Here is a 12,998-nt window from a genome sequence, read left to right as displayed (position 1 = left end):
TGCTGCTGCTCTCAGCCACTGATCTGCGCACAGGGGTGACAGCCTGCAGTCACAGGCGGCGACTCCGGCAAACACCTGAGCATTGTGCACTGAACAACCCTGGCGCACGGCGACTCGTCGGCGGGTGATTGAATTTTGAAGGCTGTCAGTCTTCACGCAGCGTCCCGTGCAGTTGCCAAAAAGACTCTATAGCTAAAGCCTGCGTGTCCCCGCTGTTCGCAGACATCCCGTCCAGCAGGCATTAAGAGAGTCTTCAGTTTGAAACTTATCCTAATAGAATCTGGGGGGGGGGGGGGGGGGGGGGGGGTAACCGAGATGGGACGAAACAAGAACAAATTCACACCATAAATCCAGTTGGAAAAGCAAAAAAGCAGGAGTAGAATTAAGAAATAAATAAAGGGCGGCTGACCAATTAAGCTCGTGCTAAATGTTATCCGCGCGCATAGCAGAGATAATAGACTTTAATGGAGTTGATTTGATGCGTGCGCAATATTGCTGTGCATAATTAAAAACAAAACAAATAAAAAATAAAAATCACTTGCTGGTACTAACACTACACACACACACACACACACACACTCTAAAAAAATCAGCTTGAACCTGTCATAGGCCGTAAATGCAAATAAGCAGGCTAGAGCTTTTCTACTGGTCCAGATGAGTGTGTTAAATGTCCGGGAGATATGTGCGCGTGAGTGTGTCTACGTGTGTGAGTGTGTGCGTGTGTGAGAGGGAGTGTGTGTGTGTGTGAGAGAAGACGCGTGCGTGGGGCTCCTCTCTGGACGAATCCGTTCCGTGTTGCGCGTTCGAGTCCGCCTCTCCGCGCCCCTGCTTGCCATTGACGCACTTTTTAAGCGTCTTCCCCTTCTCCACCTTAAGGCGAGCAGCAGCGGCAGCGACCAATCACCATGCTATTACAGCCTTCAGAGGAAGCTGTTTATGGGACTGCAGCGCTAATTAGGCTCATGAACTAACAAATCTGCCTGCACGAACACGGCGAGGAAAACGATCACATCCATGGATTAGTTTGGGACTAGTCGAGCACTTTTTATTTTGGCTTTCTCAACACTGCCGCCTTTTCCCAACTTATTTACTGCGCAGAAACTTTCCCCCTTTCTTGGGTGTGGAGTATTTTTTAAGCGAGAGCGCCTACGACAACTTTAACTTAAACTGGGGAATCTGGACTATCAGACCATGTTTCAACCTACACCCAAGAGGTGTTTTACTATAGAGTCTTTAGTGGCGAAGGATAATCCTGTACCGGCGTCCCGCTCCGAGGAGCCCATCAGGCCAGCAGCGCTCAGCTATGCAAACTCTGGCCAGATGAATCCCTTTCTCAACGGCTTTCACTCCAGCGGCAGGGGCGTCTACTCTAACCCGGACTTGGTGTTTGCAGAGGCGGTCTCGCATCCGCCAAACTCCGCCGTCCCGGTGCATCCGGTGGCACCGCCGCACGCTCTGGCCGCTCACCCGCTTTCATCCTCACACAGTCCACACCCTCTTTTTGCCAGCCAGCAAAGAGACCCATCAACTTTCTACCCCTGGTTATTACACAGATATAGGTACTTGGGTCACAGATTTCAAGGTAAGTCATTAAAGTGCTTGCTTTGGCTCACTTTTACGCATGAAACGTGCCGAGCGGCAGGAGAGTGGTCACTGATTGTTTGTCTCTCTCTGTCAGCGCAGACAGCAGGATGTACGTGCAATAAAAAATATGTGAAGCTGTAGCAGAGCAGCTTTTTCTTTTAAAACAATTCTCTGGCAAAAATAGACCCTTACTTAAAGGATTATTTCCCTTAAAATGACTCTGAATTTCTTAATTTAGAAGAAAGAAATAAAACCATGAGTATAAATATGTATATATATATATATATAAATTGCCTTTGTTTCTATAAGCTGTCTGCTGTCGGGAGCGTCTATTCAGGGCTAAAAAAAAAAAAAAAAAGACCACAGGAAATTTTGACATGTTGGTGCACTGTTGGTCCGGCCGGGTTATGTATAGCATGTGATCTATATCCGTGTCTAAAACGAAACTGAGGTATCTCGCTGCCCCGCAGTTTCGTTTACATTTTAATATAAGTCAAAAATACAACTATTCTGATGGTTTTATTCTTAACCTATTGTTGTTTTTTTTTTAAAGCTGCCATGATTCAAATTTGGGATCATTTAAATTTTATGAACTAAGTTGACTTTATCTGTTTAGATGGAAAATTCGATTGTCTCTTTTTTAATTATTTACACTCACTGTTTTGGCCACTCGTTTTATGATATTTAGACTTGTGATTGTTCGTTTTTTCTTCCCCCGAGCAAATGAAAGCAAAATGAACATATTTTATGTATATTTATTAGAAACTGATTTCTAAAATGCCCTTTGTCTGCTGATTATTTTAGCTGCTTCCATTTTGCCTGTGATTCTGTTTGCAAAGGCTGTTTTTGAGCTAATTTAATTAGGCCCAGGATTACACCTCTGCTTTGTGTTGTGTCCTCCCTCCTTTCATGCGGTGCTCTCACAATTGGTTGATAAAGAAAGATGTTAGATAAGAAATAATTTAGAACAAATAAGTTTTTCACAAACTATCATCTTTTGCTGAATGATGTTCAACCCCCCCCACCCCCCATACCCCCCACCCCTCGACATTATTATCATGCCAGATTTCGTCTGCCCTCAGCAGATTTTTGTCCCTTGCGCAGGCCTGTTATTTTTGTTTGTTTGTTTTTTAAAATTTTCTTGTGAAATTAAACAAAACAAATAAATACAAAAAGGTTAAGAGGGACCCCGGTTTTCTGCCTGTTTCCAGGTAATGAAACGAGTCCAGAGAGCTTCCTTTTGCACAACGCGCTGGCCAGAAAGCCCAAAAGAATCCGGACAGCTTTTTCACCTTCGCAACTCCTGCGGCTCGAACACGCGTTTGAGAAAAACCATTACGTGGTGGGAGCAGAAAGGAAGCAGCTCGCCCACAGCCTTAGCCTCACAGAAACTCAGGTAAGAAACACACCATTTTTACTCAACTTTAAACTTCACATCCCGTGTTTTTTCTTCCACCTGGACGACGCGCTCCTTTCATTTTGAACCGCTGCTTCTTGGTGTGTGTGTGTGTGTGTGTGTGTGTGTGTTTTGACTACTAGAGCAGGTCTATTTGCACTCTGTAGTCTCTTTTATTGTTACTATAAAATGCTATTTCTCACATTACGGTTGGTGTAGTGGAATGTTTGTGATATTTTTGTTTTTATCGTCATGGTGCCTTTTATTTTTTTTTAATGAGGCCGCTATAAATTAAATGTTAACACAAGACAGTGAAGAAAGGACATATAGTTAGCAAAGCAGTCGTGTTAAATGATCAGCTACCAGTTTGTTTCAGCACACCAGGGTCCATAAACGCAGCCGAAGACCGAGGCTTTCTGTTGGATCAAATCCACTATCATTGTATAGGCCTAACCTCATTTTAGGAGGGGTTGAATTACTTTGTTTTGGGGGGGAGAATGCTGCCTTTCAAAATGGAGGGCAAATTAACCAGTTAACCATTTTATGGGATAGACGATACAAAGAGCGAGGCGGGTTCAGTGAATTCCCTCTGCCATATTTAAGATGCTGTTTGAGCCCATCAGCCGCTGTCTTTTGTTCGCTGTGTCTCCTCTGGACTGCTGGGTCTTTGGAGGAACTGAAGGGAGAAATGAACCATCACCTACTTCAATTAGCCCACTGAAGGCTTATTAAACGCACCTCAGTCGCCGTTTAAGCGCTTAAAGGGCCGCAGAGTGACAAAGCAGGCGCGCACAATTTATCGATTCAGATGTTGTTAATTCCCCACGGTACCATTTAACAGAGCTGAGTCGACTGAGAGGAGTGTGTGAAAATGTATGTTCAGTACGTGCTGTGGACATGACTCCTTTATTTCTTTTTACATTCACATGTTGATTTATAAATATGTAGAAAAATGATTCTGACCTACTTCAGATGAAACGTTTTTCCAGACATCAGATGTTTGTCAGTCTGTATATAAAAAAATAATTTTAATTCAATCCAAGTGTTGGAATTTACTTTATTTCCCATTTTTATTATTGTTGGCTTATTGCGTGATGTGATGTGATGTGATGGATTGCACCGTTTTTTCAAACGGAGCTGGCTGACATTTTATGGGCAAACTTCAGTCCTGTTCACTCTTTGTGCGTTGAGTTGATTAAATATTGGAGTAACATTTTTAATTTTACGATATTTCTTTGCCATTTAAAGGACACGAACACACGCTTTCCTTAAAATATAACTGATCTTTGTTTGTTCTGGCATTTGTTTGCTGTATGATCATCACCTGCAGGTCACACTTCACCTTTTTATTTCCAATGCGCGGCTGCCTCCTTGTATTTAGCCCTGCTATACAAACAATGTGTCTCTTTTACGCGTGGTTTTACGCACTGTCCAATCGCGGTTTATCTCGTGACACTGATCCAGGTTTTTTTGTTTTCTTTCTCTTTTTTTTTTTCGCCACCTCCTCAGGTAAAAGTGTGGTTTCAGAACCGGAGGACGAAGTTCAAGCGACAGAAGTTGGAGGAGGAGGGCTCCGAGTCTCAGCAGAAGAAGAAAGGATCGCATCACATAAACCGGTGGAGACTGGCGACTAAACAGGCGAGCCCAGAGGAAATTGATGTCACTTCGGACGATTAAAAAACAAACAAACTATAGAAGCGTCTGATTGACGGAGGACATGGATAAAGGATGCCGCGTAGAGACAGTGAGAGGGTAACAAGCCAATGTCACATTTCAGATCTCCAGAGATCGGCAGCTGAGGGTGAGAGAAACCCGACTGGTGGCACTGCTGTCACCCGTGTGGGTCTGTCAATCCAGATGACCCAGGAACATGTGAACTGACAGTGTCTCAGTCCACCTACCTGCACCCTTCCACGCACCAACCACCACCACCACTACAACCTCCCATCTACCACCATCTATTTTTTTTCTCCAGTTCATATTGGACGTTTGCACTTCAGATTTTTTTTTTTTTAAAAAACAAAAAAAAACAAAACGTTTCCACTCAAGATACCAAAACACCAAACTGCTTTTGTAAAACTTGAATTGCATGTTTTTCCCTGGTAGTTGTTTTAATTTGACAAGTTTTCTCAACCCCAGAAGAAGAAAAAAAAACCAATTTTGTTTTTAACTCTATTTTCAAACTGAGAGATGTCGTGCTTCTTCCTTTTTACAAAGTGTGCAGTCTTTAATTAATGATTCTCGTGTAAAAGTTATTGTGAAAACATGAAGTAGCGGTGCTGCGTTATAGTGTTTTTTTTTTAAAGAAAAAGAGAACAAAAAATTCGATTTAAAAGAAAAAAAAAACCTTTCTAAAAAGTGAATCAGATCACAGATCAAGTACTTAAAGGGAAGGTATCAGGACATTCCTTTAACCTAAAGCTTTACCAGTGTGTCGCTGTGGCCCCATGCAGCCTTCTGTCAGGACTTGACCCTCCAGTTAAAGTTGCCACGAAGGACTAAATGCAAGAATTGAGACGGACAGACAGACAGACAGACAGAGAGAGAGAGAAAACTTCAAGCACTGAGCGTATTCCATGTACAGAAATGCTAAAAGTTAATGTTTCTGTTAAACCCTCTTTTACAGAATGTAAATAATTTTGTGTTTGTGTTAAGTTTGCTACAATTTTAACACAAAGTATACTTCCAAGAAGTATGTAATTGTCAATATTTTGTCAATAAAGTTTTATCAATATGTTGCGCGCAGTAAAAGTATAGACTTTTGATTATAGAACAGATGAATGGAGGCCTCTGGAGCTTTTAGGGCGATGGTCTTTATTCTTATTTCGTGCCGTCAAACAAAATAATTTGGATTTAGTGTACAGTGAGGTTTGGTGATGTGGCGTTTGGACACTAGAACGCAAAGTCAAAACATACAGAGAGAGAGAGAGAGAGAGAGAGAGAGAGAGAGAGAGAGAGAGAGAGAGAGCCGCCGCAGCCTGCAGCTCTGCGTTTGTTTCTCAGCCTCATAGACGGCGTTAGTTTTATTTTTGAAGGGCTGCAGCGTCTGCTCCGCTCCTGCTACAAAGAGTCCCTACAAGCTTTTGTGAAAGTGCAAATCAGTTTAGGCAATTATCATGCGAGTAATATGAGGGGGAAAGGGGATGCATTGCCCAGTGGTCCACTTTAATCTCTTAATCCACGGATCCAAGGGGGCTTGGTTGGACATAATTTAGTACAATCTGACTACCCCTCACGACGCGATAAGGGAAGGTTGCAATGTGCCGCAAAATGGGATCTTTGTTTAAAATCTTGTCTTGTAGGCTGCATCATGCTGCAAGCTGCTGGAACATTACAGGGCCTCTTTAGGACCCTGTAGGCGAAACTAAAAAGATGCTATTTACAGCAGGAAGTGATTCCCTATTTACACACAAACAAACCAACAGCAAAACAATGAACACTCCGCTGAAAAAAAATCTGACACATTTTAACTGGATTATGATTTTTTTTTTTTTCCTAGTGAATACATAACAAGCCCAACTTCAGTGTTTTCTGGTGCGAGGTGCATGTGTTTGTTTAATTGTTTGATAAAGTAAAAGAGCAGTTTTATGGTTTAGGTTGGGGTGCAAGGCATAGGGAATTCTTAATCGGCCCATAGATTATAACAGCAATAAAAATCTTTAGAGAATACCATTAGCTTTGAAAAAAAAAAAAAAAACCTAAAAGCTTTATTACAAACCCAGCTTTGAAATAGGGGGGATTAGAGGACTGAAAGGGTCCCACAATAGTTAGAAGAAAAGGTTTCATGCTAATGAGGTTAATGCCCTTTGTATCTCCGGACTCCACAACTTCATTACTCCTATCTCGGGCAACACCGAGCGGCTCAGAGCTTCACAATCCACTCGAGCTTTTCCCTACCCTGCCTCTAAAGAAGGATTTGATAGCAGTCCTGTTCAAACTAGATAATTATATCTTTTCAAGTTGGAATTAAGATAAAGAAAGTGCAGTGGAGGCGGTGAGCCTTGATCCGCCGCAAACAAATTTGGCGCACTCCCCCCCCTCCTCCCGCCACCCTCTGTGCGCCTGTATGGACACACAGGAGACAGGACAGGCTTCTCATTAGAGCCTGACACAATTTGATTCATTTAAACGCCTTTGATTTTTTTTTTCTTTTTTACCTGGAATTATCTCCGTTTTTTATTCTGTTGTTTACGGGAAGCAATTAAGTACACATATGTTTTTTTAATGCGGACATGAGAGTTGAGCGGGTAAAAATACACAATTTAAAATCCATATTTACAGAACTAGGTCGACTGTCTTTCTGTATTCTAAATTACTAAATTAAAAGTCAGCTCTTTATTCTGAAGGCACCCATCAAAATGCCGAAATAAGACAAAAAAAGTCAAATAAAAAATAAAAGGTAGATATTTTAAAATAACAGTAATAACAATAATAATGCACATCGCATGTAGATTGTAGAGAATGGCTAGTATTTAGTTTTATTTATTTATTTTTTGCACCTTAAAAAATCAATGCGTCATTCTTCTCAGAGCTTGACGCTTATTAAAAGGCGATCAAGCGCAATTTGAGACTAAAGTCACATGAATATAACTGGTTTGGGCAGAATTCAGACTGTGTGTGTGTGTGTGTGTGTTACGATGTGAAGTGGGCCCTCACGTATCCTCACACTCGTGCTGTGCGTTGAGGGCCAGCTGCGGGGACCTTCGGTGACCCGCTTATCTAAACGTAAGCCTCTCCGTCCAGGGGCCAAACGCTCCATAAAAGCATCGCAGCCCCTGAACACTTCGATTACTCCTTTAACATTCACGACCGAGTCAGTTTGGACATTTTGGACATTAACTCCGCTGCATGAAGCATTTGGTCTGCAACGTGAAATGATTATCCGTCACTGAAAAGAGTAGTCGGTCCTATCGAGTGACCCCACTGACCCAAAACCTCTAATCTGCAATTAGTAGGTATAATTACGTCCGCTGACACCACTAATGTGAATAGTGGCTGAGGGAGGGAATAGACGGGAGACAGGATTCTTATTAGTGCTCAAAGTCAATAATTGATCGAGTTGAAATCTCTTAAGTTGGGAAAAGTGGCTTTTGAAAAGGGAGGCTTTGGATAGTTTGTCAACATGCTGTCTGCGGAGGGAGCTCCGGACGGGTCTTTCTCGTTTTATTTCCGAGCGTGTCGTCACGATGCAATAAACGAGGTGGCACCTGTAGGCCGACCCTGCCATAAAACGACGTCAGGACTAACTTGATCTGTCCTGTTTCACAAATTACCTCTGAAATTGATCCTTGAAACGAGAGAATGAGCCCTACACAGCTCCCTTGGCCTTGACATAAGGTGCAGCGATAAATATACAAGACTAATGAGCAATTACCATACAATCACCCTTCAAATAGCTTACATAATAATAAATTAAACATCGGAGCCTCGGATTCAGTTTCTTTCTTTATTATTAATAACGAGGGAGGAGCGTTTGCAGTCATGATGTGCTCTGATGATTATGTTTTCCAAACGTAGCAATTTCCAATTTGCCATCGGGTGCAGTCAGCACTTATTGACTCGGACTGACTAACTAGTCCACTGACTTTCTACTGACACGAAACATTATTCAAATGCATGTGCTTTTTTATTGTTATGTATTTGAATTCAGTTCTAATTTTGATTTTGACGCAGATGTGACATACACATACACTCACGCAGCGGCCTTAAATGCAACATGCGTTCAATGACACAAATCGTTCCTGTTAAAGTCTAACTCAGTTCGGTCAGACAGTGGATTCTGGTTAATAAGCTGTCTAAAATAAACAAAAACCATGTTTTTGAGTGAAAAGATGACAAATGATGGCAGTGATGTATCAAGTTATTTCCTGTCCCTGCCCCAATTAGCCCGCTAAATGTCTCCAATTTCTCTCTTTTTTCTTTCTTCTCTTCTTTTTTTTTTTTTTTTTTAATTTTCTTCATCACAATAAATGAGTTGAGAGAAGGGTTACAGCTTGTAGACACACACGCTAAGAGCCTGGCACCAAAATGTGATTGTTAATAGGTGAGCGAAGCCAAGCGCCACATTACAAGCTTCTCAGACAGAGCCATGCAGAGCTCCAGTCTGTAGGTTTTTGGTGCTCCGTTGCCCACGTTCACCAAGGTCACCACACAGACAACATATGACTTACAAGTGACAAATGGCCATTTCACGATGAAATATTCAACGAGGGCTGCGATTCAGAAACACTAAACTTTTTCCACCTGCACAGATGCCTCTTTCTCCTTCTGTCAGGCTTCCTGTTGGCCTCCGTCCCACAATGCCCTGCGCCTTCCACAGACACCTCCTGCATCTGCCTGAAGTCAGCCTGCACAGACACAGCTCAGTCTGGGAAGCCTCAAGATGCTTTAAAGCCTTTATTAGCTGTTTTATTCCTCTTAATATTTTCATTGACTGTAACAGAAGACATTTCTTTTCAATGCATTAATATTCTTATGAATTGCTGCTAGGCCATAGATTCCTGAGGTTTATTTTCTTTAATGATAGAGGGAATTTAGGCTGTAATGTGATGCCGTTTCATTTGCATATAAGTGTTTCCCAAATATGCACCAGCTCTGAAGAGAGCAATTGTCGACCCCCCCTGCTGAAGTTCCAAACTCCAAACATTTTATAGGTCGTATCTGCAACCAGCATTCTCCTCAGTACACTAATGTGTAACATATGGAGGACTGTACACCTGATAAAATACCTCAGGGGCCCTGCAGTTTGGAAAATCCTCAATTCGCTCCCTAAATAAAACAAACAATGGCCTCACTAAATATATCACATGTGCCTGCTGAACTATTTTGTGTCTCTTGACCCGTGAGTCCCCCTCCCACATCATCAGCACAGATCCAGTCTGCCAGTGCCATGGCACCACAAGCAGGTACTTCTGAAAATAATACCACAGGTTTTAGAAGCTCCCGTTTTTACCTGCTGCAGGCTAAATAGCTTGTAGGAGTACGTCTTGGTGAAGCTACACTGCTCGTGTGTCTGGCTCTGTTAAAACCCATGAGAGGGCTACTAATTCTCCCATCCATGTTTTGTGTCGTTGCATGTCAGGATAAGATCACATCCAATGAAATTAGCTCACATCTAAAACTGGAGTGTGAGTCCGCTTCTCCTCAGCTGTTAGAGTGCCGTCAATGTGGCTTCAATTAGAGCTGAAATGTAATAAAGCTGCTAGTGTGTAGGTTATTGAACGGACAGGTGAAATTGTGGGCACCTGTTCTTGTCCCTGCTTTGCGCCCATCCGAGCTTCGCTGTGTCTCCCCCTCTTGGTTGCTGGGAGGGAGAAAAATCTGCCCCCCAAAACAACATGAAATATCAAGTTTCTGTTGGCTGAGTCTGACAGCAGTTGAGTGCTTAGTGTTTGGAAAGTGAGGCAGCATAAAATACTAGCGGTGGACCTTCTGGACAGGGGCTTCTGTGCATTTGGATAGCGGACGGTGCATCGTCTCGTCTTTTTTTGACATGAGAGTCAACTGAAACCGGTGACACATATTTAAAATGTAATTTTAGATTCTTGGATTTTTGGTTAAGTGCTTTAAAATAAATTTTGTTGTCTAAGTGAAAGGTGAAACGAGAACAACCCCCATACCAGTAAACACCACACTTTATATCCTTATATACTCTTTATTATTCTGTCTTGGAGTGCTTGTGATTTTGCATGATTTTGGAAAAATGATGCTTTTATTGCTTGTATTGGTTTAAACAGCAAAATCCAAAAATGCAAAATCTGCCATCAGATGTGGTTTTAAAAATTATTTAGGGTGTCAATGATTTGGACAATTTATTACAAATTACCATGACATGTGGATCACTGCTTGTGGACTGTCTGCATCTACTTTTGTATATATATTTTAAATGTTTATTTATAGGGAGAATATGCAACCACACCACAGAATTTATAGCCCACAACAGTTTGCAGTGCCACACCCCGGGCATTTAAATACACAAAACTCAACAAGAAATTCATGAAACGCAGTACGCTATACGAACAAAACAAATACAGAAACAATGGCTGGATAAAATGATGATAAAACAGTTGTGTGTAAATCACTTGCTTGACTTTCCATAAACATTAAAATCAAATAAAAACAGCAACAACAATAGAGTAATAACATTACTGATAATATTAAAAAAATGTTCTTAATGCATGTTTTATTGTGTTGATTTATATATTGACAGGAAATATGGAATTTATATTCACTGTCTTAAGACTGGATAAAAATCAAAGTCTGAGACACTGCAGGAGAAATGCTAAAACAATAATGCAGTACTGCATACATATTTGAGCCATCACATCCAGCTCTTTAAAAAAGAACTCGCACAAATTCAAAATCCTGACTAGTGTTTTAAATTATGATCCACTTTTAAATTTGGATTACAAAATGTCTCCCTGTATAAACTTGAGAATGACAAGTAATGCTGAGCAGAACACTTTATTCCCTGTGAGGCCCAATTTACAGCAGACAACACTCATAACACACAAGCAGGGATTTCTTGACACGTAATTCACAAAGTTTCAGCCTCTTCATGGCTTCATGCAGCGTCTTCATGAATGCTGACCTAACTCTTACGCCAGCTCTCATTAGCTTTTCATATTACCCTGAAGTTATTTGTGGCATAGATGCAACTCTGTGCCAGTTCTCTGGTCAGTGCTGTCACAATACCCTCTTCCCCGCTGCACAGCAGACACTTGAAGTTGGTCTCAACATGACTAATATTCACAAAGAATATTTCCTGTGAGGGTTGCGTGCACGTCTCGTGTATGTGTGCATATGCATTTGTGGGTAGGCTGCGTCTATCTCTGCATTCTCTGCTTTTCCTAGTGGAAAAATGCTGTTTGACAAAATAGTCTCTGGGTTTGTTTCAAGAAACTGGATGTCCTGGGTTGTGGCTATAAACATTTGATTGTATGTTCAGCACAAACATCTAAGTGAAGAAGTGGCTTTATCTCACGAGCCTGTGGACTGAAGACTTAGATGACATAGATGAAGCACAAGCTGGATACAAAACATGGAAGTAATATACAGAATATGAAGTTGGAAAAAGTAAGAGATAGTTTATGTTTGTTATGTCTTACTTTTAGTGGCAGATGTTCTTGACTTCCCTGTCATAAAAAAGTGTAGCCATATGTTCAAAGTGTGTTAGGGGGAAAAAATAGAGTGTGCTGATGTGTCTGACATCTAAACAATGACATGCTTAAGCAATGGAGGAAGAGAAGAGGAGGTGTCTAGTTATTTGTTCTGAGCATAAACGAGGGGTCTCAGTATGACTGCTTGGAGAGTCAGAGCATTGTTTGACAGGCGGTGTAAATGATTGGTAGTACTGATTCAGGTTGTGACATCTATTATGGACCAGTGAACACCTTAACACCTTCGCAGAGAAACCAACCCAAATTATACTTGTTAATCATTCACTCTCATTCACTCATAATGTTCTTCCTCCACACTGCAGAGCTTAGTCATTGAAGGAGAGGGATGCTAGCATTGTCTAACGATCTCAAGTGGAGTGTCCGAGAGCCGCCTTCTAATTAATATAAAGCATAACTTCTTGCTGAGGGTTTATGTAAGCTTAAAGTGAAATAATTACCCTTCCAGCAACAGCGGCGGCAGCAGCGGCAGCAGCAGCAGCAGCAGCACTCCTCGTACACCGAGAGACTTTGAAGTTCGACTGGCGACGGTTGGGAACCCTCCAACATCGACAGTTGCGCAGCACTTCATTACGCATTAGCAGCAACTGAGAAGTACCCTGCTTCACCTGACACTAACTGGTGGTTATGTTCACAGGCCGAAGCACTGTCTACCATATAATTGCATGCAATGTGAACATATGAACTCTAAACACATGAAACCCACAGAAATGACTTGCAGGGGACTTTGATGTCACATGATGAGTCATGAACTGCACTCATGTGCATCACGATTCTGGACTAAAAAACAGCCAAAAAGAACAGGTGCAACACTGAGTATGGAATATATAAACGAGTTTATT

The 12,998-nt window shown here is 41.7% G+C and overlaps 1 protein-coding gene across 2 annotated transcripts; it reads left to right on the top strand.

The window, feature by feature from the left end:
• Window positions 1-747: 747 nt before the first annotated feature.
• Window positions 748-6,716, top strand: emx2 (empty spiracles homeobox 2). Of its 2 annotated transcripts, XM_046402714.1 has the most exons (3): window positions 854-1,582; window positions 2,796-2,980; window positions 4,490-6,716. In XM_046402714.1, exons 1-3 carry the CDS (start codon window positions 1,192-1,194, stop codon window positions 4,655-4,657), a joined length of 744 nt encoding a protein of 247 aa, XP_046258670.1. In that variant the 5' UTR covers window positions 854-1,191; the 3' UTR covers window positions 4,658-6,716. The 2 variants fall into 2 exon arrangements, with proteins under 2 accessions (XP_046258671.1, XP_046258670.1); XM_046402715.1 differs by lacking the exon at window positions 2,796-2,980 and having other exon boundaries at window positions 748-1,582.
• The last annotated feature ends 6,282 nt before the right edge of the window (window positions 6,717-12,998 follow it).

Source organism: Scatophagus argus, chromosome 10, assembly GCF_020382885.2.
Source record: "Scatophagus argus isolate fScaArg1 chromosome 10, fScaArg1.pri, whole genome shotgun sequence".
Classification (NCBI taxonomy): domain Eukaryota; kingdom Metazoa; phylum Chordata; class Actinopteri; family Scatophagidae; genus Scatophagus; species Scatophagus argus.
The sequence above is the reverse complement of the archived record's forward strand: the minus strand, read 5'-3'. Positions and strand labels throughout refer to the sequence as shown.

What these genes read in the sequence shown, in the direction of transcription:
- emx2 (XM_046402714.1), top strand. Translation starts at nt 1,192, where the DNA reads ATGTTTCAACCTACACCCAAGAGGTGTTTTACTATAGAGTCTTTAGTG. An exon ending in CTTGGGTCACAGATTTCAAG is followed by an intron (nt 1,583 to 2,795) that starts GTAAGTCATTAA and finishes GCCTGTTTCCAG; the next exon opens with GTAATGAAACGAGTCCAGAG. An exon ending in TTAGCCTCACAGAAACTCAG is followed by an intron (nt 2,981 to 4,489) that starts GTAAGAAACACA and finishes CCACCTCCTCAG; the next exon opens with GTAAAAGTGTGGTTTCAGAA.